The sequence below is a fragment of the Ceratotherium simum genome, chromosome 8, assembly GCF_057802395.1.
Source record: "Ceratotherium simum simum isolate JZ-2026a chromosome 8, ASM5780239v1, whole genome shotgun sequence".
NCBI classification, from domain to species: domain Eukaryota; kingdom Metazoa; phylum Chordata; class Mammalia; order Perissodactyla; family Rhinocerotidae; genus Ceratotherium; species Ceratotherium simum.
In genome coordinates, this window is record NC_141907.1 from 32,250,091 (window position 1) to 32,275,773 (window position 25,683).

Below are 25,683 nucleotides of genomic sequence, written 5' to 3' on the forward strand. Positions count from 1 at the left end.
GCCCTCTCTAAACATTAATATTATATAGCTGGTAATAAAGCAAGGGGATTTTTAGTGAGAGCTATTAAATGGAAGGGCTGGCCAAGAAGATTTCTCTGGTGAGTGAAAATCACAGGCTCATAAATACAACTTGTGAGGTTAGTCTTGCGGTTAGCTAATACTTTCAATTTGTGATTTCCCAGATTATATGCGTTGACAGGGGAATTATTGACTTTTTCTCAGACAGGCTGCAATGCTCAAAATTTTTACTTGAAAAAAGAAAGGACCAGGATTCCTGAGGCAACATAAAAGTTCAGCAGAACTAGGTTAAAACATTCCTGGTGGATGGATGTCATGCAGGTGTACTGGATAAGAGGGGAGACCAGGGGAAAGGCCATTTTCTCCCTTTAAAAAATAATTTGCCATTTGAAACAACCCTGCGATTTTTATTTCATTAACCAAACAAAATTGTCACTGACTGCACAAAATCTCCATCAACTTTTCCCACATTTAGCTGGTGTCAAATGATTATTTAGTGAATACTTATTGTTACCCGTAAGTTAATAATTTTACTGCTAATGCTGAGTGGAAAGTCTAAATTTTTTTTTCCTGAGGAAGTTTCACCCTGAGCTAACATCTGTGCCAATCTTCTTCTGTTTTGTATGTGAGATGCCGCCACAGCATGGTTGACAAGTGATGCATGTCCTCACCTGGGAACAGAACCCCGGCTGCCAAAGCAGAGCGCAACGAACTTAACCTCTAGGCCACAAGGCCGGCCCCTAAATTTTTTTTTTAATTGAGCTCTTTAGGTGCATCCAATCCAATTTTTCCTCAAGGTAGAGCTCTGAGTACCTGCTCATTTAAATAGCTAAGAAAAGCCTTGGTTCGATCCCGGGCGCACACCGACGCACCGCTTCTCCGGCCATGTTGAGGCTGCGTCCCACATACAGCAACCAGAAGGATGTGCAACTATGACATACAACTGTCTACTGGGGCTTTGGGGAAAAAATAAATAAATAAAATTAAAAAAAAAAAAAAGAAAGAAAAGCCTTGGGATCATAGTCCTCAATGCAGTGCTGTGCAAATCTCCATGTGGCTACAAATGCAGCTGCAGTGTGGGGCTCGGGGGTTCTCTGGTTTCCTTTCATTTTTGAAAACTGTTTAGCCGCCAGACTTGAAGCTTCCTTATCTAACATCTCACAGAGTATGAAGGTACCTGCGCACCGGCTGTGCACGAAGAGCTGTAGGACTATCAATCATAATTCTGTGGTTTTCAACGAGTCAAAGGTATTATTTCTCCCTGATGAAGAGACCTTTGCCCGTGTCACATTCTTCCTCTCTTTCTTTTTAATATGATTTGACAGCTTGAATTCAGAAGGAGGCTTTACAATTAGAAGAAGGAAATCGAACCACAGCATCTGGGGTAACAGCCCCCTTAGCTGCTCTAATTAGGATTCCCTTATTCCATTTCTATTTCTCGGGAGGGGACAGGGGACTTTTTAATTGGGGCTATTAGAAGTTCTCTTTGCACGACACACTCTGCTAAGTGAAGGCTTCAGCAAAAGCCATGCCCACTCTACAATTAATTCTTGCAATTCCGAGCAATAATGGTAACTTGTCTCATTTAAAAATAAATCTGAGACTTATTCCTTACTGCCTTCTCTCCTCTGCCTACTCGCATGAATTTCTTCTTGCCAATTAAGCAAATTTTCCATTATTTAAGGAGGTAGTTTTGATAGTGACTGTCCCCTGATAATAAGACATATTAAACTGGATTTCATTTGCCCACAGCTCCTTTCTTCCAGAGACAAGGCTAATTTAAATGAGCTCAGATCTCTCGATCTTGAGTTTACTCTACAGTGAAACGAGGTAGATTTGAAATTTCCTAAGTGGTGTTCTGTTTGTGTCACAGAACTCACCTGAAATAACCCGCACATTCAGTGTTCGAAGTTTCTCAGAGTCACTTCCTCTTAAGAGAACAGATGTAGGTTTGTATTTATGACCTATTCCAAGAAAAGAAATTAAATATTTAGATGATAAACAAGCACATTCTTAATAGATATTCCCCATGTTGATTCAAAGGATTACCAAGGAAAATGGGCCTGGAATAACAAGACACCAAGAGATTTTCCTTATTATTTTCCATTGTCAAATACGCACAAGTTCTTTCTAAAACCAATGGCTTCTCCACTATCATAAATGCCATTATGCCATCTCCTCTAATGAAAAGCTCCAGCTCTTATGTACAAAATATTATATTATTTATATTATATATATGTAGATATGACATACAGGATATTTAATGTATATTTAATATTTAATGTCCTAAATGGTGTGACATTCTCATTACTTCATATGCTTGGATCTTTAAGGCAAGCCTGTCATTTGGGTAGATTTTCATAAGAACTTAATGTCACTCCCCACTATTGGTCTCTTTCTAGACCTTTTCTATCTGGCTTCTATCTCTCTTTCTTAATATGTAATCATATGGAAAAATGAATCAAGAAACTCAAAACTATGCACTAATTACAGATAACACACATTATTTAAATTAATATAATTTTCAAAACTAGAAAGACCCTGGATCTTAATTCTGACATTTTATTAGCTGTATAACTTTGGACAAAACACTTAACCTCTCGGAGGCTCAGGGTTTTTTTTCATCTATAAAATGAAAGTAACAGGTAATACCCTGTTTACATACTTTGAGAATTTAGTAAAAAGCTCTTGAAAATGCTCTGAAAATGGTTATTCTACAAATATACCATAATGATGATGTTATTAACCAATGTATTAAGGGCCTTACACACTAAGGCATCAATGACAAGACTTGAAATGAAACTGCTCTCAGAAATATCTGCAACAAGTACTTACCCAAAAGAGTTAATGGCACCTTCACTCAAACCTAGAGGCAACCATTTGTTCTGCCTACTGAAATGACTAACATAGTCTTGCCTGCTAAAGAACCTAAGAGCCTTGGCAAATAATACAACCAGCACAATACTACTTACTATTCTTCATTGAGAACTACTATGCACTAGACACTGTGTTAAACTTCTTTGTAATCTCTTTATTTCAATTCTTACCTCCACCCTGTATGGTAAAGGTAATTATTCTCGTCTTACAGAGGAGAAAAAAGACAGATCCAGTAAGTAACTTGCCCAAAGTCGCATAACTAGTAAGTGGTAGTACTAGGATTCTAACCTAAGTCCACCTGTCTCCAAAGCCTATTCTCACAGTGAGATATTTTATGCTGTCTTTAAGAAGCGAACTACTCATACTATAAACTGTCAATCAGGCCTGATATTCAGCCAGTATATGCATGGGGACACACCAGTAGGGACACGCCAGTAGTTAATGATCAGTGCCCATCCTAATAGGCAGGTGCCTCTGTCGTCGTATTAGTTATTAAATATTTTTAATATCATTCCTACTGTCCTGATGTCCAATTACACATTTTAGCTCAGCCCAGCCAAAAATCTACTGACACCCTCACACTTATTAAAGATTGACTCCTGCTCACACTCATCACCTAGAGCCACTCTGCTCAAGATCTCCAACTCTGAAATTCTGTATCAACACTCCCTATGTTTCTATCTCTCTTCTGCCCTCACTTCCACCAAGCCGCTGCTCGACCTCCGGGCCATCACCTCCTTCTCATTCACCCAGCCTTTCTTCCCCTCCTGTTCACTTGTCTGGGTGAGAGAAAGACACAAGAAGCTCCCTGAATGCTGGCTCTGTGTCTTACTTATGCTTATATTCCTTGGATTACCTAGAATCACCACTTACACACAGTAGGTGCTCAGTGAGTGGTAAGTTGAACTAAAAAAAGAAACTGAATCTACAGATAAGATTAGGAGTTCCTTGACACGAAATGGATTATCCCAAATGATGCATTTATTTCTCAATACTTACTCTGCCACTTCTGCACTCTCCTGTGGCCTTCAAGTATTTTGTGCATAATGAGGATGAGCAAAAATATAAAAACTAATAGAACTAAAACATACCAAGTGATCTTCATGGAACAAGTGAAATCTGCAAAGAAAAAAAACACTATAAAAATACAATAAAATGATGCAACAGATGAGAGGCTATGTAGCAGTATAGCTGGGTTCTACCACATATTCTGCCCTTAACTGGAATGCTGAAGATATAACCATCACTGTGATGGGGTCACGTGCTCTCCTGAATTCTTTCCTGATGTATTAAGCGAGGATATTAAATGATGAAACTTGACCAGGTGACTCCCAGGGATCCATTTAGTTCCAAAATTCTAGGGTTAATTTTACTTACAGGTCATGCTGATATGAATTTCATTATAATTTCTGTTACTGGGTTAGGACCACAGCATAGCAGTATCCCACAATCAGAGCAATTTGTAATTAACAAGTTTGGCCCTGAGCCAAGCAGCCAAAAATTATGTCCTCAAATCAACAAAGATGCAGTGAGTATAAAGAGGATGAGAAAGAAAGCGAAAGACAAAGAGAGAGAGCTGGACTGAGGCATATAAGAGGCCAGGGCAGATGAATAATCAGATCCCCTTTCAGCAGGGGCTCTCATGGCAATGACCAGATCACGTGCACACATTAATTAAAGATGCAGTTACCCTAGCCTAAATTTAATAAAGATACAGGTAAAAACTTGTTCATTCAAAAGACAGTGAGGCAACATGGAAATGATAGCCACCGTCCAGCAATAGCTTAGCACAGTCTCATTTGTTCCCGTAGACGCACTGGCCAGCAGACTCAGGAATCAGTGACTTAAATGAGGGCGACCTCATCATGTGCAAGACACAACTGTCTGCTGACTTTCTAAGCCACCCTATGTACCCTCTTCCTCGCACACAAAACATAGCTAGTACTTGCTAAGTTGAATAATCAACTTAGCAAGATATATATAACTTGTTTTTACCCTTGGATGACTGCCCTTGTGGGGCTCCCGATCTGGGTATCCCTTTCACAGGACCTCCCTCCATGGGAAGATGTCCATTAAATAAGCAGTCAACATTTATTCAGAGAAGAAGCTGAATGGAGAAAGGGTAGAAGTTGACTGGAATGGCAGTACTCAGCCTCTCCCATATCATTCCATGCTATTCAGCTGCCATATTTGCATTCCTCACTCAGCAAAATAAAAGCATGCAGTTAACTGGCATAGAAGATGTGCAGTGCCAGTGAGAGCCAAGGGAGTCCCAATGACCAAGGTGTCATTAGGCACTGATCAAGCTATGAAAAAAGAACCATGCATTTGCCAACTTTATATTGCAATAGCAGAATGTGCACAGTCGGGGCCAGGCCAGCCAGTGCACCAACCAAAGCACCAGAAGAGTGTATCTCCCAGCGTCTCACGCTGCCCACCTTCCCCCATCCCCGCAGCCATCTTGGAGAGGAGCAAGGGGAAACAGACTGGAATCTAAAAAAATCTAAAGAGAGTTTAAATTATTGTCTCAGAGTAAATTTACCAGATTGGACTAAATTTGGTTTCACCCTCTGGTAGATAGGTCTTTTAAAGAAGATCAGATTAGTTTCTGCATAGCAGAGTAAAATATGAATAAATTTTTAATTTCCTACACATAACAAAATGGATATACTTTTTCTAGAATACAAGACTACATATTTGTGCACCACTGTTATCTTTCTGAATTATGGACCCAAAAAAGATGATAGCTATCATTTCACTTTGACAGAACGTATGGATTTTTCTATTAATACAAAAATAAATTCTCTTAAAATCATAATCATGGAAATGCATATTTTTCCTTTATGTTTTAGAAAACATAAAAAGCAATTAAATGGATACATAAGCCTACATTGAAATAAATGTTTTAATATCTATAATCCCAAACTCTTATTCTTTCAGATTTCATCATAGTCACCTTCTCTGTGAGGCTTTTCCAAAACCTACCTTCCAACTTCACTCCTGAACCAGAGGGAATTGACTCTTCTGTTCAGATCTTCTCAGATCCTCTCCCATACACCACACACATACACACACCTTGAAATACCCCCTAATCGCAGAGGCTGTAGGGCCCTGGGCAAACTAACTTATAGGGGAAATTTCTTTGTAGTCTTGTATTTTACTTTATAAATGCATACATATTATACATTTGTGTTTGCTTTAAAATAAATATACTATTTTTAAAATAATTACCTCTAAAATAATTAAAGCTTTAGAAAAGCATGTTAAGGCCATCTGAAAGGCTCCCATACGTCTGGAATATCAAAAAGCACAGCAAATTACTCTACCATCGCACCAGACACACTGACTGCACTTGCTTGATTGTTTTACATTCATTTATCTTGGTGTCCCCACTGCCTGGCACACTGCTTGGCATACAGCAGGCACTCGTTAAATGATTATATCACAAAATACTCTTCAAGAGTAGGTTTTATGGGTGAAGTGAGGGCACACTGCTTAGTAGAAAGGATCAACTGTGGTAATTCAGAAAAGGGTGACTAGGGAGTTAATCTGCCTTAAACAGAATTAAGATATATACAAATTTTGTTTTTTGGGTTCCCATCTTTCTCTCAGGGTCATCAGTGACCCAAAGTACCTGAATTACACCCTGCCTATCTTCAAGACTTTATGTCAAAAATCCCGTTTAATCCAGGCCTGGTTATTGAGAGGACATGCTAAATCAATTCAAAACAAGATTTTAACAGCACGTCCCAATGTACGTGGATATTTACACTTAAAAACAAATCTCACGGGCCGGCCCGTGGCTTAGTGGTTAAGTGCGCGTGCTCCACTGCTGGCGGCCCGGGTTCGGATCCCAGGCGCGCATCGACGCACCGCTTCTCCGGCCACGCTGAGGCCGCGTCCCACATACAGCAACTAGAAGGATGTGCAGCCATGACATACAACTATCTACTGGGGCTTTGGGGGAAAAAATAAATAAATAAAATTATAAAAAAAAAAAATCTCACTCTTTCATATCCAAGTGTGGTAGTATTATTTCAAGCACAGCTAACAGGCATGTGCAAAAGTTATTCTGGGGCAGACGGTCTTTCTAGTGCCCCTCCAATCACAACCTATAGATGCCTCTTCTGCCTCTAGGCACAGCTGGGCCCCATGAGAATCACATTGAAAGACAAATAAACAGATAAAAGGGCTAACATTTTTTCCAGCCGTATTATTTCACCAATAAAATTCTTCAACTATTTGACTTTCAGTGAAGTTAATGTGGTAGCTCTTACTTAATTTTGTGTCTATATCCAATTCTCTTTTTTCTCTAATTTCCTTAAAAACTTACTTTTTACATCCATTTCTAGGTGCAAAGAAATGTGTATACAATTATTTGGGTATTCCATAAATCTACAGGTATGGTCTATAGACTTTTCCTCGGCTGGCTCTTCCTCCATGATTGCTGACCTTCTAGTGTGGGTTTTTGGATTACAGGTAATGTTATATTCCTCCAAGTGGCCAACTGTAGGAGCTACAGTGAAGTTAAAATGTTGACAAGGTGAATGAAAATCATTTGCCTCCTCTTCCATTGATCCTTTCATGATGAGAACTAGAAAGAGATTAAGAAAATGTTATTCGCAAAATAGTAATACATAGTAAGAAAACACATACAACTCAAAACTGAATCTCCTTCCTTCCTATACAAAAAGGAGAAACAAGAAGTTACCTGCACTAAAAATAATAATTAAATGGCTTACATTTCTTAAGATTGTGAAAAGCATTTTTTAAGATTGTGACAGTTAGGTTGAAATAGAATCAGAGCATCTCAAAGAAAATACAGACATTTCCCTGATGACTTGTGGGACAGATTATATTTCCCAAAATTGTCACAACAATATTTCCCAACCCATATTACACTAGTTTGCTAGGGCTGCCATCACAAAGTACCGTAAACTGGGTGGCTTAAACAACAGAAATTTATTGTCTCATAGTTCTAGAAGCTAGACTGTCAAGATTAAGGTGTTAGCAGGTTGCTCCTTTCTGAGAGCTATGAGGGAAGGATCAGTTCCACGCCTCTTCCCTAGCTTCTAGTGGTTTGCTGGAAATTTTTGGCATTCTTTGGCTTATAGAAGCATCACCCTGATCTCTGCCCATCTTCACATGGCCTTCTCCTTGTGTGCATGTCTATGTCCACATTTCCCCTTTTTATAAGGACACCACTCATGTTGGATAGGGTCCACTCTAAAGACCTCATCTTAACTAATTACATTTGCAATGACCCTATTTCCAAATAATGTCACATTCTGAGATACTGGAGGTTAGGACTTTAATATAATTCAATCCATAATGCACACGTTAACTTAAAACTTTGCCACTGCCCATAAATAGGTGGAGTCTAATGCCTTTCCCTTTGAATCTGGATGGGAGGGTTTGTGACTTGCTTGTAACCAATCAAATGCAGAGGAAGTGACACTGCACGGTGGGGCCAGAAAAGGTAAAGCAATTTCCTCCTTGTTCTCCAGAGCACTATTATTGGAGCCTTGAACCACTGTGTTACAGTTCAACAACTCAAGGTCACCATGCTGTGAGGAAGCCCAAACTAGCCCAAGAGGAGAGACCACAGAGAAAAACTCTGAGACTACATGAAGAGAGAGATGCCCACCCACCTCTAGCTGCTCCAGCCCCCCTTTGCTTTCGCTCCAGTAACCATCTAACCCCCGGGGTATGAAATCTTCAAAGCCAGAAATTCCCAGTTATGCCATTCTGAATCCCTGACCCACCAAAAAAAAAAAAAAAAAGAAAAGAAATAATAAAATGATTGCTGTTATTTTAAGCCACTGAGTTTTGGAGTGATTTGTTACACAGCCATAGCAACTGGGATAGCTTGTCAATGCACTGCTTTCGCTTTTCAAGGAGGCAGAGAAGTAGCATCTGTGAGCTACCAACCCTTAACACACTTCCTAGTTCTCTATTATCATAAAGGTATTTTCCCAATTTGCTTTCTAGTGAATTTGACCCAGAACCCTGCAATAGTTACAGCACAACTTGAATAAGCACAGAGAAAAAGACATATCTTTTGTGCTTCATCTCAAGTCAATGCCAAGAAATCTTGTTCCCATTCTGAAAGGATGGAAAAAATGCCAATACAGAGCAATACTGGAAGCAATCTTGCTGAATAGGTGTAAGCAATAAATCTGATGCCTGGGCTTGAGGCCACCACTATATTTTATGACTGTAAACGAATTATTTAATTTTTTAAAGATCGATTTGAATGAATCAAAAAATTGATTCAATTTAACTAAATAATATATATTGATCTCATAATAAACGCAAGGTTCAGGTAGGCGCTACAGATAATACATAGTTATTCGTTTATTTGTTCATTCACTAAACAAATATTTATTGAATGTCTAATGTCAGACATTATACTAAAATATAGAAATATAATAGTGGGGGCTGGCCCGGTGGTGCAAGCGGTTGAGTGCACACACACTGCTTCAGCGGTGCAGGGTTCGCAGGTTCGGATTCCAGGTGCACACTGACGCACCGCTTGTCAAGCCATGCTGTGGCAGCGTCCCATATAAAGTGGAGGAAGATGGGCACAGATGTTAGCTCAGGGCCAATCTTCCTCAGGAAAAAAAAAAAGAAATATAATAGTGAATAAAGACAAAGTCCTTGCCATCAGGAGTCTCATTGGATAGTTAGACAAGTAAAAAGACAATTGTATACAGTGGATAAATGTTAGGCAGGTGTAGTGACAAATGCATCAAAGATTCAATGACTCCTTGGAGAATCAAAGTGTGATTTTACTATGAGAACCTACCAGGTTACTCAGAATATTTTTTAATTCAATTTTTTTAATTCACTTTTTTAAAATTCAATACCTTTGAAGAGAGCATGTTAAATAGTACCTTAACCACCAAATGTATGTGAATTACGGTGGCACTTTGATGTATTTTAAGAATAGATATTTTGTTTTTAATAAATCAAAGTAAACCAAGAATGAGTAATATCCCAAAGCCCTGCAAGTCACTCCTCAGGAGCCACATCATTGAGTGTTCCAATGCCACTGGACTTGAAATTGGAATATATTATTAGTACTTTTTTTAACAGAATAAGGTCATTTATCCTTAATAAATTTTATTCTCACTTTCCCTTTGCATATACCTTTTGATGTTTGTTCCTGAGAAATAAAATCCATGTCTCCTTTGGACTCACAAACCAAACATGAGGAGCACATATTAAATTCAGTTGTGATGTCTTGGCAAATCCTGGTGAAGTTCTGAAAGTTGGTGCGATTTAGAGAGATTCCCATAATAGTCTCAGTTTCCCTTACTGGTTGCAGAAAAGTCACGAAAGAAAAATTCAAGGAGGAGAGTGAATAGGTGAGATTAGTTTGTAAACACATTTCCAGACATGATAGCTCCAAAATGTTTCCTATAAAGGAAAAAAAAAAAAAAGAAAACTCTTTACTGTGAAATTCTGAGTTTTAGGCATTCAAATAAATACACAATAAGTTCACAATTTGTCTTAGGCAGATTCAGTACATTTCAGCTTATCAGTGACAAGACTTTGTTTTTACTTGAATTAACAATATCTACTTCATTTAAATATTTTTTTTAAAATTTGCCAACATTCCCTATTAATTTTCAGAGAACAGAGGTCGTTGTAGAGAAGTGCTTGGAAACTCTAGCATTTTAACCATTCTCTCTTCTGGAAAAGTTTTAATGGACCACCCTTAGGTTCCTCTGAATCCATCTGTTTCAAAATAGAATTTCAAGTCAATTGTATGGAGTTGAATAGGAAATGGAAAACTCGAACAGTATCTCTGTATTAGTTTCCAAGGGCTGCTGTAACAAATAACTACCACCTTGGTGGCTTAAAACAAGATAAATTTATTCTCTTCCAGTTCTGGAGGCCAGAAGTTCAACACTAGTTTTACTGGTTTGAAATCTAGGTGTCCACAGGACCACACTTCCACTGAAGGCCCTAGGGAAGAATCCGTTCCTTGCCCCTCCTCCAACATTTGGTGGCTGCTGGCATTCCTTGGCTTGTGGCCACAACACTCCAATCTCTGCTCCATGGTTACATTGCCTTCTCCTCTCCTCTCTGTCTTCTACTCTTCTGTTTGTGTCAAATCTCCCTCTGCCTCTCTGTTACAAAGACACTTGTGATTGGATTTAGAGCCATCTGAATAATGCAAGATAATCTCCCCATCTCAAGATCCTTAACTTAATCACATCTGTAGAGACCCTTTTTCCTTATAAGGTAACATTTAGAGGTTCCAGGGATTAGCACCTGATATCTTTGGGTGGCCATTATTCAACCTACCTGAACCTCCAAAGATGCAATTTAACAGGGTGACATAATTTTTATTTTTGTCTGAAGACAAACATCAGATATAGAAATGATGGTATAATAGAAAGAACATTGAATTCAAAACAAAAGACAAAGACTCTAGTACTATATCTGTCATTAGCCAAGACACTTGGACAATTTACTTAATCTCCATAAGTCTCATTTTCTTATCAGCAAAATAGAGATAATAACTCTAGATCTGGCTAACCTCATGGGGTTATAGTAGCATCAAGTGGTATGGTGCATATGAAAACATTTATGAAATTTGTACAAATGTATATTATTTAAAATGCAAACCCATATTCCAAAGTAAAATTTAAAAATTCATCCTTCACTTAGGATAGGATTATCTATAATTTAATTCACACAAGTAATTAAAGCTCACTATATAAAAACTGGGAATCTCTACTTAGCAGTAATGATTAACTAAAGAATAGGTAACCTCTCAGATATTCTCAGTCCAACAGTCATTGCTAGTATGAAAAAATAGCTGACAAGCTCGATTTCACCTTTACCATCTCTCATATAACCATATAGGGTAAAATGTATTTTTAAAATTTTCTAAATAATGTGGACCACAATGAAAGAATTACTCTATTTTTTAGAATGATCACTCCTAGTCATATATCTTGGTTCAAATTTAAAAGAAAGTCAAGCTATTGATTGATATTAAAGCATTTTTTACCTATGGAATTTGTACTTTAATAGTAATTCTGTAAGTGTTTCATTACTGATGATTATATTTTTATTATTTAACAAATTAAATTGCTTCTGTAATAGTTCACATGTGATTTCCAGCTATAAAAACATTTCATACTTGAGTTGCTATAAAGGTTTTTTGGGGAGGGCAGATGGTATTTTACTCAAATACTCAATTTTATGATGACTTAATATGTTTATAAATAAAATCATAATCAAATTGTAACTGATTTTTTTAAATAACAATAATGTCCTAGGAAAGAGAGAGAAATGCACCATCTGACAGAACTCTATAATCTATAGCTTTTTTATATTACTAAGACACATGGAAAACTTATTTCTTGCCATCTTTCCATTTTCCTCACTGGCATTTTTCATCTTATGAAATTTTCAACTTCTTGAATTTATATTCCTATGATATGACCAAGAAAGGAGATAGAGAAATTTTTATGTCAACATTGCAGTCTTCTTATCCAAAAAGTAACCAGCTGGGCTTTCTAGAACTGATGCTATATCCTTTATATTTGGCTATGAGGTCATTTTATGATGGTTTTTAAACCTTAGTTTTAAGTAATTCAATTGAAAACGAAATAGAGGACATATCCTTCCCTGATATAATTTTAAGAAATAAATGATTCTACTCAATCATTTTTGTTATCAGGTAGGCTATATTCTCATCTCCGTAAACAAGGATTTATGAATTTAACTACCATCATTAATACTGCTGGGAGTCAGAAATATGAATTCTCACTCCCAGAGATAGAAATGCATCCAAGAATTACTCTAGTGCTAAAACTGCCATCTCTGAGAGTAAGTATATAAAATACTACATAAAATTAGGAAAACACATTACAGTGTAGGGCAAATGTCCAAGTCAATTATTTTTTCTGTTTAAAGAAAAGCAAAGAACAAGACTAATATATATATATATATATATATATATATCACATAAGCATTTTATATATAGAAAATGTATTGTGCCAGTTAAAGAATAACAAAAATAAACAAACACCCATTTATCTATCACCCAGATTAAGAAACAGGATATTACCAACATCTCTGAAGCACCCTATCCCTTCCCATCCCTATCTACTTCTTTCCCACAGGTTAACCTGTCGTGAATTTTGTGTTTATTATTCCTTTGCTTTATCTTAGAGTCTTTCCAAAATGTGTATATTCTCAAATAACATCATTTCATTCAACATATTTTAGAAATGTATACATGTGGATGGAATATACTGTATTATCGTCTATGACTTGTCTTTTTTGCTTAGTATGTTTTAGTCATGTTGCTGCGTATAACCAAAGTTAATTTATCTGTGATATTCTTTTGAATGAATGCACCACAATTTATTTATTCATTCTTCTGACAATGAACGTTTGGGTTATTTCTGTTTTTGCTGTTATTAATAATAATGTTATGAACTATACACTTAAAATGGAAGCATTTTATTATATGTAAATTATATTTCAATAAAGTTTATTTTTAAATAATGTTCCTATGAATATTCATGAACATGTCCCCTAGTACACAAATACAGAAGTTTCTCTAGCATACACACTGAGCAAAATTGCTGGGTATTCAATATGTGCACCTTTGATTTTACTAGAAAGTGCCAAATTATTATATGAAGTGGTTGTACCAATTTATACTCTCACCTGAAATGTGTAAAGGTTCCCATTGACACATATCTTGGCCAATGCTTTTCAAGTTTTGCCAATTTGGTGAGTGTTAAATAGAATCTCATCACAGTTTAAAAGTGTATTTTCCTAGTTTTCCCTATTTTTTCCTATTTTTCCATTTTTCTCTTTTTTTATTAACGTTTAGGAGTTCTTTAAATTTTCTGTTTAAAATTTCAAGAGGTTCTTTAAATTTTTTATCAAGATATCTTCTTACAGTTTGTACCTTGTCTATTCATTTTCTTTATGATCTTTTAGCTAAAGGAAGCTCTTAATTTGAATGTGGTGAATTTATCAATCATTTCTTTACAATTTGTGCTTTGTGTCTTAAGAAATCCTTCTCCCTTAAAGTTAAAAAGATCTTCACCTATATTTTCTTCTAAAAGTTTTAAAGTTTTGCCTTTACGTTTAAGTTCTTAATTCATCTAGAATTGTGTACAGTGTGAGGCAGGAAACTAAATTAATTTTTTCCACATGTAATAATCAATTGTAGTAACATTTATTGAGTAGTCTATCTTTCCCTCACTATCTACAATGACACATCTGTCACACATTAAGTATCCATGTATATAGACGTGTGTTTCTGGGTTCTCAATTTTGTTCCATCAGTCCATTTTTCTATCTTTGCAAAGATATCATACTGACTTTATTACTTTTGCTTTGTAAAAGCTTTTATACTTGATAGGAAAAGTCCCCTCACTCTGTTCATTTTGTTTAGGAGTGTGTTAGCTGTTCTTGGCCCTTTGCTCTGGGCCTTTGCTCAATAAGTTCAATGAAGAACCCAGTTGTGATTCTGACTTGAATCTCAAAATCAACTGAAGTAGAAAGGTATGACATTGAGCTCCTCCTCTCAGTCCTTTCTTCCCTTTTTTCTCTTTATTTATATAGGTTTTCTTTGATATATTTCAATATAGTTTCCAAATTCTCTCCATTATGGCCCCATATATCTTTTGTTAGATTTCCTCCCATGTACCTTACTTTTTGTTGCCATTATCAATAGTATCTTTTAAGAAATATGCTTTCTGCTTATTTCCACATAGTGGTATGTAGAAATACAATTGACTTTTGAATATCTCGTTTTTGCCACTTTGTAAGCTTCCTTATTAATTTTAATTTTTTTCCTTTAAGTATTTTGGACTTTCGTGCAGATATGCATATCGACTACAAATAATGACAACTCTATATCTTATACCTTTTGTTTCTTCTACTTGTCTTATTGCACTGACTGGGACCTCCAGTACCATGATGAATAGAAGTGTTAAGAGTGGGCATCCTTGCTTGCTCCTGATCTGAAGAATACTTATAATGTTTCGTCACTGAGGATGATATTTCACATAAGCATTTTTAGATACCCTGTATCAGTTTAAGAAAGTTCTCTTCTATTCCTAGTTTGCTAAAAGTTTTTAATTATAAAGTCTGTTGAGTACAACTGAATGCTCTTTCAACAACTATTGAGATGATTATATGGTTTCTCTTCTTTAATCTGTTAATACAGTGAGTTATGTTATTAGATTTTCCAATGCTAATTCAATTTTGCATTCCAGGAATAAATCTACTTTGATCATTTTTTTACATTGCTGCAATCAAATTTTTAATGTTTTGTTTAAAAGTTTTTTATCTATGTTTATAAATGAGATTGGCCTATAAATTTTTTTGTACCATCTTTGTTGGTTTGGGGTAACAGATATACTAGCCTTAAAAAAGAAATTGGAAAATGTTCCCCCTTTTCTATTTTCTTAAAGGGTTATTATAAAATTGTGTTCACCTGCTCAATTCATTTCTTGAAAGTCTGGCAGAACTTGCATGTAAAATCGTCTGAACCTACAGTTGTGTTTCAGGGAAAATTAAACCATTGGCTCAATTTCTTTAATTGTTGTACAACTCTTGGATTTTCCCTTTCTTCCTAAGTAAGCTTTGGTAAATTATATTTTTCTAGAAATGTGTCCTTATGTTTTAAACTTATCCAAAGAAATTACCCTGGATTATCTGGGTAGGCCTAATGTAATCACAAACATAGGAGAGGTGGGCAGAAGAGTCTGTATCAGAGTAATACAATGTGAGACAGATTCAAGAGGCCATTGCTGGCTTTGAAGATGGAAGGAGGCCACAAGCTAAGGAACGTGGGCAGCTTCCAGAAGCTGGAAAAGACAAGAAAATGGATTCTCACCTAGTGCCTCCGAAGGGAATGCAGCCCTGCTAATACCTTAATCCTCCTCTTTTTGCTGAGGAAGATTGGCCCTGGGCTAACGTCCGTGCCCGTCTTCCTCTACTTTATATGGGAAGCCGCCACAGCATGGCTTGACAAGAAGTGCATTGGTGTGCGCCTGGGATCTGAACCTGCAAACCCTGGGCTGCCAAAGCGGAGCCCAAGAACCCAACTGCTCCATCACCAGGCCGGCCCCATCTCACCCTTTTACTTTTATTTTTATTTCCTAATGCTTTAGGTGGGTCTCTTTTAATATCATATTACTGGAAATTGTTTTTTCATCTAGTCGTAATTTTTTGTCTTTTTACTTGGATAGATTTGCCTATTTAGATCATTGACATATTTGGATTTAATTCTACCATATTATCTAGTGCTTTCTATTTGTAACACTTCTCCTATTACCTTTCTTGCTGTCTATTGAATTGATTTATTTTTTTCTCATTCCATTATTTTTCCCTTTAGTTATTTGAAGGTTAGACACTATACTTCTATTTTTTACTAAGTTTTATATGCATCCTTAACAAAGTCTAAAGTCAATTCATAGTGTTACCCTCTCTCAAACAATATAAGGATCTAAGAATACTTTAACTATGATCACATCCTTCCTGACTTAAATGCTATTTTTGTATAGCATTTTAGTTCTACCTTGTTTTTTCCTTGACACACAAACTGGTAGTTATTTTTGTTTTATACAGTTAATATGTTCAAGATTTATTTGGATTTACCCAAATGTTTAGAATTATTGATGAGGTGTTTTTACTGCTATTTCTTCTTGCATCCCTGGCCTTTCTTCTGGGTTTATATTCTTTCTTTTGAAATTAATTCTCTAGAAGTTCGTTCACTGAGGATCTGGTGATTATAAATTCTCTGCTTTCGTTCCTTTGAAAATGTACATCTCACCAATTCTACATTGCCCCAGCACTTTGCAGCCATTGTCCCACTGCCTTCTGATTTTCATTGTTGCTTTCAAGAAATGAGCTATCAGCTTAATTATTGTTTCTTTGAAGATAACCTGCCTTTATCTCTGGTTATTTTTAAGATCTCTTTTCATATTCTACATAATTTCTTTTTATTTATTCTGTTTGTGATTTGTTGGGTTTCTTGAATCTGAGGATTTGTGTCTTTTATCACTTCTGTAAAATCCTCAGCCACATTTCTTCAAACATTGCCTTTTCCTCATTCTGTCTCTTCTCTCCTTTTGCAGCTTTTATTAGAAATATTTCCCTTTTTTCTCCATGTCTCTTAACCTCTGTTTCATATTTTCTATTTCTCTGGATCTCTGAAATATGTTCTTGGTAATTTCTTCAGATCTATATTCCAGTTCATTAATTCGTTATTCAGTTGTGTCTGATCTGTTTATTCCATTCCTCATGTTTCTATTTCAAGTTATTATATTTTCATAATTAGAATTTCTAGTTGGTTCTTTTTCAAATCTGCATGGTTATTTTTAATAATATTGTTTCTCACTAACACTTTTTGATATCATTTTTTAGTTATTGAAACAAATCAAATACTTATTTTATATTTTATATCTCATAATTCCAATATCTGAATTCTTTAAAGATCTGATTCTGCTATTTGTTGTTTCTGCTGTCTCTTGTCTGTTGAGTCTTCATGTGTTGTATGATTTTTGATAATAGCTCATATTCCTTAGAATTTTATTTGGAAAATATTTGAGATCTGGTTTGAAGATGTTTTCCTCCAGAGAGGATTGGTGTTTGCCTCTACTTGGTGTCTAATGGAGCCATTAACTCAAAACCACTTTAAATTAAATTCTTGGGTTGGGCTTTTCACACCTCACAGAAAATGACCCTCAATATCCAAATTATGACCAGCTTGTGTTCACAAACTCTCTCAAGGGAAATTTTTTCCTTCCTCTCTGCAGAGCCTACATGGAGACAGCAAATTTCCTCACAGTCAGACAGGTTTTTTCACTAATTACTCCTTCATGGAACATGGCACCTTTTGTGTCCCAGTTTTAGGCTTTGGCTTCTGTCCCCACATGCGTGGCTCAATGAAACTGAGACTCTAGGCCACCAGGAATTGGTAGATGTTCCTGAGGTGACTAATTTGTTCACTTTTGCTTATCCACCTAGATTTGTAATTTCTAGTCATTTTCCACCTTTGAAGAGTTTTCTTATTTTCTTATCAGTTCAACTATGTATTTTTTAAGTTTTTAATATGTTTTATCTCACATTTTTAGATATTTTGTGCCAGGAATGTTTTTCAAGGTTTGACTGCAAAAACAGAAGTCTCACCTACCTGTTGACCTTCAAAAATAAGTGGGAATTTATAATAAAACCTTCATTGTTTGACACACAATAGAAGCTCCAGAAACTACTGTATGTCAAGTCATATTTTCACAATACCTAGGCTATTGCTCTGTTAACCAGTTGTCAGGGAACTTGGGAAGAAGCATGGGATTATTTCAGACAATACCTATTCTAAGTGTTACTGCTTCAGTATATTAAATGTAAACTAGAGAAAATAAGAAATTTTGCCACTGGAAACATAGCTAGTACAACCACTTTGGAGAAGCATTTAGCAGTTTCTTATAAAATTAAATATATTCAGCTATTTCACTACTAGATAGTTACCTGAGAGAAATGAAAACATATGTTCACACAAAGACTTGTGCAAGAATGTTCATAGCAGCATATTTATAATAGCTAAAAACTGGAAACAACCAAAGGGCTGAATGGATAAATGTGGTATATTTGTACAATGGACTATTTAGCAATAAAAAGAAAGGAACTACTGATGCACTCAATAATATGGACGAATCTCAAAAACATTATGCTAAGCTAAAGAAGTCAGACCAGAAATCAATACTGTGTGATGATTCCATTTATATGAAGTATAAGAAGGGACAAAACTAAACTATGGTGACACAGATCAGAAAGTTGCCTTGAGGTTGGGAGGAGATTTGACAGGAAAGGGCAGGAGGAATCTTTCTGAAAGTGATGAAAATTTGTATCTTATATGGGGTGGTGGTTACATAGGTGCATACGATTGTCAAAATTCATGAAACCGAACACTTAAGATCTTTCCATTTTATTTTATGTAAATTATGCCTTTACAAAAATAGCCAAACCTAACAAAACATAGCCAATTTTTTCTAAAGATGTTTCATCATTATTGGATATTCTGTAGCATAATTCAGCAATTGAAAAATATTAGCTGCCAGGATAGAAAAGAGCTTATGGTTTAGCTGCCTAATTTACAGAAACATTGGTTAACCTATGTTGTTTTCCTTTGGTTATAGGTCTGCCTCTTTAACAACTGGCATAGGCTCAAAAGAGTATCAATTTCAATAGCAAAAATTCAAACAATTATATTTCCATTTTGGGTCCAATAGTTGAATCTCCTCTAGTAATACTGAGTGGGAAAGGAAAAAAAAAAGATTATGTTGTGTATGGATGATACACCCAGGGTGTTAACCAGATCAGGAACACCGGAATCTAGAGAGGATACAGATTTATTCATAGAACATTTGGGAAGACAATTTAAAATATTTTCTGGGGGCAAGGGGCAAAGTTTTTGGTTACTTTTAACTTCTGGTAGCAGTATATGAATGACAGATTTGGGACATAAGAAAGAGACTGCTGGCTTTATTTGTCAAAACAAGGGAAATAAGTGCACATTATGAAACCCTCCATGGGAAAAAAAATGATAGGAAAATGACTCAGGGCAAAGAGATACATATCTTTTAAGTAAACAGACTGCACAAACAACCTAAAAGTCCTAGGTTTGTGATGAAATTTTATGTTTCGAAAACGTAAGATGAGGATGATAATGCCTCGCCTGCCTAAATCAAAAGATGGCTGGGAGGATCTGATGAGAAATGCTTCTTTCAAGAATGTTTCCTTTTTATTGCCCTTACAATCTGACTCAGAAATTCACTCAATCAGCAAATACTCATTGAGTGTCTCCTAATGTGACAGGTACTGTCCTAAGTGCTTGAAATACGAAAAAAAAAACAAAAAAAACCCTCATTTTCATTGAGCTTACATCCTATTTGGAGATATCAGACAACAAAAAAGATACACAATAAATAAGTAAATTATATAGATGGCAAGTGCTATGAACGAAAGAAACAGAGCAATGTAAGGGGAATATATATTACCATATCAATGTTCTAGAGAAAGTAATTTTTTTCTATAAAAACAAAAAAGATATACGGAAAGAACATTTCATTTATCCACCAGTGCAATGAGACAAGCATTTAGAAAGCCTCCCGAGCAAGAGTTGTTGACGTCATAGCCTAACAGATGAGAGAATATGGCCGGTACTGCCAAAGCATCGAAAAGCATTATATTCAGCAGAATTTTTTTTTGGCCAGCAGATATTGTCTAAAATATATTTGTAAAAATATTGTGTCCATCAGTAGCCATTTTAAAACTGTAATGATTTAGAAAATTCAATAAGAAATAAAATCTTACAACGAAGTAAATTTATCCATCTAGGTTTATTCCTTCTTGCCAAAGATTTTCAGAATAGTCTCTCTTGAGTATGACGTTTCACCATGAATGAGTTGAAATTTGACAAGTTACAATGAGTTATCATTTTATTATTAAAAGTACTTGGTATAGTACCTGGTACATGTATAAGTATTTGTTAAACTAAAAAAAATTTAAATAGTCATAAGACTATCCCAAACCTTATTGGGGATTACTGATTAAATTATTAGTGAGCCAGTCAACAAGAAAAAAATAAAGTGCCCATTTGTGAGGACTAAGATAGCACTTTGAGGCAAATTAATTGCATTTACCCTTAATAACACTGTTCTTTATACTATAGACATAGTCATGTGCACATATGCTCAAATACTTCAGGGTTTATCCTGTAGTTTGTAAGTATTTAAAGTTCCTTTATCCTTTGTTTTCATCAATTTCACTGCTCTTTATACTACCATTTCCACCAGAAGGTGTGAAATGGAAGGGGAAATGAAAGCTGGTAAACGTAGCTTGTGTCGGCTTGGCTCTTAAAAGTAAGTGAGGAAGTCAAAACAGCTAGATAAAATTAGGTTTGAGGTGTTTTCACCCGTGTAGTTCCTGTCCCATTGCCACGAATCATCAGGAATACACTTGCATAACTCACTACAATTTCTGGTTTCAAGAATTTCTGAGATCTTCATATCAGTATATTTTATTTGAAAATCAATAATATTTGCTTCTCTTAGAAAGTGCTCCTGCAAGCAGGTAAGGAGAAATATTAGGTGATCGTTAGAACTCTGACAGTTATGTCTCTTTGCAGACGAAAATGGAGGAAACATCCTCCCCAAGACAGGCGCAGGAGCAACTTTTACGCTGTCATCGCACCTTCTTACATGGCTATTTTAGTAATTACAGTATTGTATTTAATTATTTGCCAGTCAGTTCTCCCCCTGACTGAAAACTTCTTGAAGAAAGAACTGCCTTTCATTTTTGAAGCCCCAGGTTCCTACCATAGTTAGACATTATTCATAAGTGAAAGAATAAATAACTACAAGATCAATGAGATTTACATGAGTTAACCAGGTCTCTCTCTCTTAAACAGTGTAAGTCCAACAAAGACAGGTTGGTGAAGTCTCTTGTTTGGGGCAACCCAGCTTCCTAATTGCAAGAAGCTCTGAATCAAAATATATCCATTCTCTTTTACATCTCCATTACCTACATGCAATATAAGTGTATCAAATCATTATATTAACTACTGTATCTTAGTATAAGCTGCCTTTCCAATAAACTGAAAGTTAGAACAGGCTATCTTGCCAGTGCATACCCAATGCAAATTCATTAAAAGTCCAAACACCATTGAAGATGTTCCCCTTCTTTGGTAAATTTAGACTAAATAGCTTATACTGTGTAATTATAATAATTGAATATTCTGAGCAATGATTATTCAGAGACTCAGATATATTCTTGATGGAAAATGATCAAACACAGTGCTCTATTTTTAACTTAGGTCTTCAGAGGGTTTATTATTTTGAAATCAAATCTATTAAACCTCGTGAATATATTATTCCTTATTAAGATTCCTTTTGAATTCATTTGACGTGTTAAAGACAGTGTATCAGTAAATAATTTATAAGTAAAAGTAATTTTACAACATTTATCTTAGAAATTATAGTGAAAGAATATAAGAAAAGTGAAAAAAAGACTACACAAGAGAATCTCAAGGTTAATTTCAGTGTTTCTAGAACACTCTTAATTTATCATCCAAATAATTTTACTAGGTATTTTATTTTATGAAGTGCACTGGTTGACAAGTCAACTCATTTCATAAGGCAACTATTACTGTAATTAAAAATTACTTTAAAAAAGGCAAAACAATTATGTGTCCTTATAATCAATATAGGACTGTATAAAATGAGGCTATATGAACTTGTTCCTGGGGACCTACAAATCATTATAAAATATAAAGCATTATTATTACACTATTGCATATGTGAAACAGTTTGCCTAATAATCAACTTTTCATTTATGGTGGCTCTGTGCAAAATTCCTTCTCCCATAAAATGACATCAGGATAAGATGGTGGTTTTCAAACATTTTTGTTTGTTGGCCTCAAGGAGGGTTCCTTTGAAACAAAATTCCCAAATAAATCCATCACCCCAAAAAGAGTTCGAGGAAATATCTATGCTGTTCTTGGACCAGGAAAACAGAAATGGCTATTTTAAGTTTGGGGAGGCAGTAACGGTAGTATTGGGAGCTGATGTAATCAGCTATGAAACTAAGAAAAAAAGTCATCATCAATGGTGGCTGATTATTGTCAAGGCATTTGCTCAAAAAAGAAAAACTTTTATCATTCTCTTGTAGTCACCGGTTCTTACAAAACGCTAACCAATAGTTAGCAAATACTTTATTAAATTTTTTTTGGCTGATTAACTGGTTTTCATTAGATCCAACCTGATTTTTCAGAGGTGCTAGGTACATCGATATGACCCACCTTAAACAACTACTAAATGAGCTTACTCTCAGCCCACAGAAGCTTAAAAATTGAAATAGGTTATCTCTATTCCTATTATAACTATTCTTTTTATATTTCACTCAGTGAAATCAAGAATTAAAAATATATGCTATGATTGCTTAATCTAAACAACATAATGCCAGACAACCAAGTAAAATTTGAAAAATTCAATCTTTCACAAAGTTGCGGTCATTGTGTTTATTTAGTAAAAATACTTTTACCTGGCTACTTAGCGTCACGTACACGCAACATTAAATAATCATTGGAATATGTCATCAAATGCAATTAGCAAAAATACTTTTATCTGGCCATTTAACATTATGTATATGCAACAATAAATAATCATTGCAGCAAGGCATCAAATATAAATAAGATTTTCTCTAATTTTAATCAGTTCATATGATAACTTTTTAATGATAGAATACTGCATTTTCTTTTTACTTTTTCTTCTTGTTTAGGGAGCACAATTACCATCTAAATCACATAATATATTTTCATATCTTTTACTGACATATTAAAATAATTTAAATATACATCTATTTATTTTTCTACCCTAAGTTTCAGCAATCATATCACAATTCTCTGATATATTCACAAAGTTAATTTTGTTCCATTTTTCTCTAGTTACAAATATACATACACATACACCTTCTTAAATTTTCACCCATTTTATTTTAATTGTATTTTGAAAATATCAAAATACTGTTGTTTTTCAAAAAGCGACAATAAGTTATTTGCGTGAAATAATTGTGATGGAGGGAATTCAAGCAATTTTAAGATAATAAATGTTACTTTCTTTATAAAATAATTCCAGAATGTAAAAGCATACTTAACATTGTTTTTAAAGGAAACTATTTTAAAGAGCAAATTCATGTGATAAGATTATTGTAAACTCAATGTTTGAAATCTAGACTACAGATTTAAAATATTTCTTTTCATTTCTTCATTTCATTATTGTATGCTACAATAATTAAGTACTAAAATAAGGTTACTGTGCTATGTAACAGACAACTAAAATTGCAATCTCATTTTACCAGTTTTTACACACAAAACTTCAGGCCATGCAGCATGTATCCAAAAAGGAGACTTTCCCTGTAACCATTAGCAGACACAATTTTTAAAAATTAAAAAAGGAAAAATAGATTATAATTATATACTCACCTTTTGGTGTCTTGAAATATTCTGGCAAAATTAAAATGAATGTGATCACTATTGCCAAAAGTAATTTAAGGAGGGCTGTTTTTGTCATGTCTGTTCACATGACACAATGTGTTCCCCTCCAGTACACTGATGGCATGTTTCTTCCTGCTTTAAGTTTCATCTCTGCGGAACTTTAAGTTTATGCAATTTACCTCATACTCACTTCCTTTGGGGTAAGACTTTTTAAAAAAAAGAGGCCTTAAACTGAGACTTCTCCATTTTGTCACTTTCCATTAAGAAAACTACCTTCTAATAAGCACTATCAAACTATCTTCTAAACAAGAAAGATAAAGAAAGGATCTCAAGAAGTAAGGGGGTCTTGTCCTCACCTAAATCTGAAGTTATTTTCCCATGTTTACCAATCTGTGTGAGTAAATATAAACCTACACTATACTCACCAAAAATAAAGTGATGGATGTCAGTCATGTCCAAATTGTATGGACATCATTCATTCATTTACTTATTAAGTGATTGTTGACCCCCTTTTAAGTGCCAGGCACTGTGCTGGACTCTGGTGTTCAGGAAACAGTATGTCCAGAAGGCAGTAAACAGTACAAAATGTAAGGATAAACTAAAGACACATGCAAAATTTTGGTTCTACTTTACTACACTGTATAAAAGCAGCAGAATGGGACTCATTATCATTATGCCTGTAAACACTGTGATTATTGATACACACTCCATGTTTTCAGTTCCCATTTCAAAAAAGATCTTTCATTATGACAATCCTAGTGAAATAAAATACTTTGTCTTAGAATATAAATGAAGGATAGGGAAAATTCATGGTGAATAAAGAATATGTACAAACAAATATTTTTGTTCCATTGCTCTTGTTTTCTGGTTTAAAAAAAAATGGTACTCGACAATCTCCAACTGTTTTCTCTCTGCTCACTCCTCCTTGTACCCCCACCACTCATCTGTTTCCATTTATCCTATTTCTTGGTCTTACCCACCCAACCCTGGGCTTTATAGAACATGAATGATGGAGGAGTAGAAGGCAGGGAACAAGGTCGTGCTGTGAATTTTTGTGAATATTAATTAACTATCTTTTCTTCTGATTGGGTGCAGCGATTTCATGGACAGATGGGAATCATGGGTGAAGAGATCTTAGGACCTGAGTCTAAGAACAGTCAAATGGGAGTAGGACTTCAAACATAAGACTTATTTTATGAATACCATGAAGGATCACTTTAGGGAAGAGATGAGTTGATGAGAGCCATGGCCTGCCTGGCTTGCAGGACTGAGACATATTGGACTATAGGTCAAGCAGCATCTTCAGTAGAGATGCTGTGGGGAGGGGTGGGAGGCCCTGTTCCTAATTCTTCTCCATCTTACAGGTGTCACTAAGCCGTCAGTGGACCTTCTACTCCCCATTTTGACTCTGTTTTGATTCTCTCTGACATTCTAACTCTTATTTAGGAATACAAACATTCCAACCATAATTTTACCAATGGAGATGAAATTAATCAAGGAAGTTTTTACCTGATATAACACCATTAAGTCAGTTTAAGTCCTTGATCAATTTTCTTAAAAAGGCAGTTAAATCGCTTTTATATTTTTACACTTCAATTTTGATTTTACTGAAATTAGCATTGTTAGTATCTATTCTTTTCTATGAACAACAATACTTTGGTTTACTTATTAATTCTTTTGCCCATATCAAATTTTATTGATTTGTGAGTTTTCTTTGTGGTAGTATTTCTTGCAGACCT

General features: G+C 35.2%; 1 protein-coding gene across 1 annotated transcript in view; it reads right to left on the bottom strand.

Annotated features, from left to right (window-relative positions):
* TMEM156 (transmembrane protein 156) overlaps positions 1-24,067 on the bottom strand; it is a 38,172-nt gene extending 14,105 nt beyond the window's left edge. Inside the window, exons 1-5 of the mRNA XM_004418979.3 lie at positions 23,933-24,067; positions 10,048-10,317; positions 7,229-7,489; positions 3,895-4,014; positions 1,899-1,982 (exon numbers count right to left, since the gene is read on the bottom strand). Of these exons, the coding sequence (XP_004419036.1) occupies positions 1,899-1,982; positions 3,895-4,014; positions 7,229-7,489; positions 10,048-10,317; positions 23,933-24,020 (823 nt within the window). The 5' untranslated portion in view covers positions 24,021-24,067. The remainder of the gene's footprint in view (positions 1-1,898; positions 1,983-3,894; positions 4,015-7,228; positions 7,490-10,047; positions 10,318-23,932) is intronic.
* Between the last annotated feature and the right edge of the window lie 1,616 nt (positions 24,068-25,683).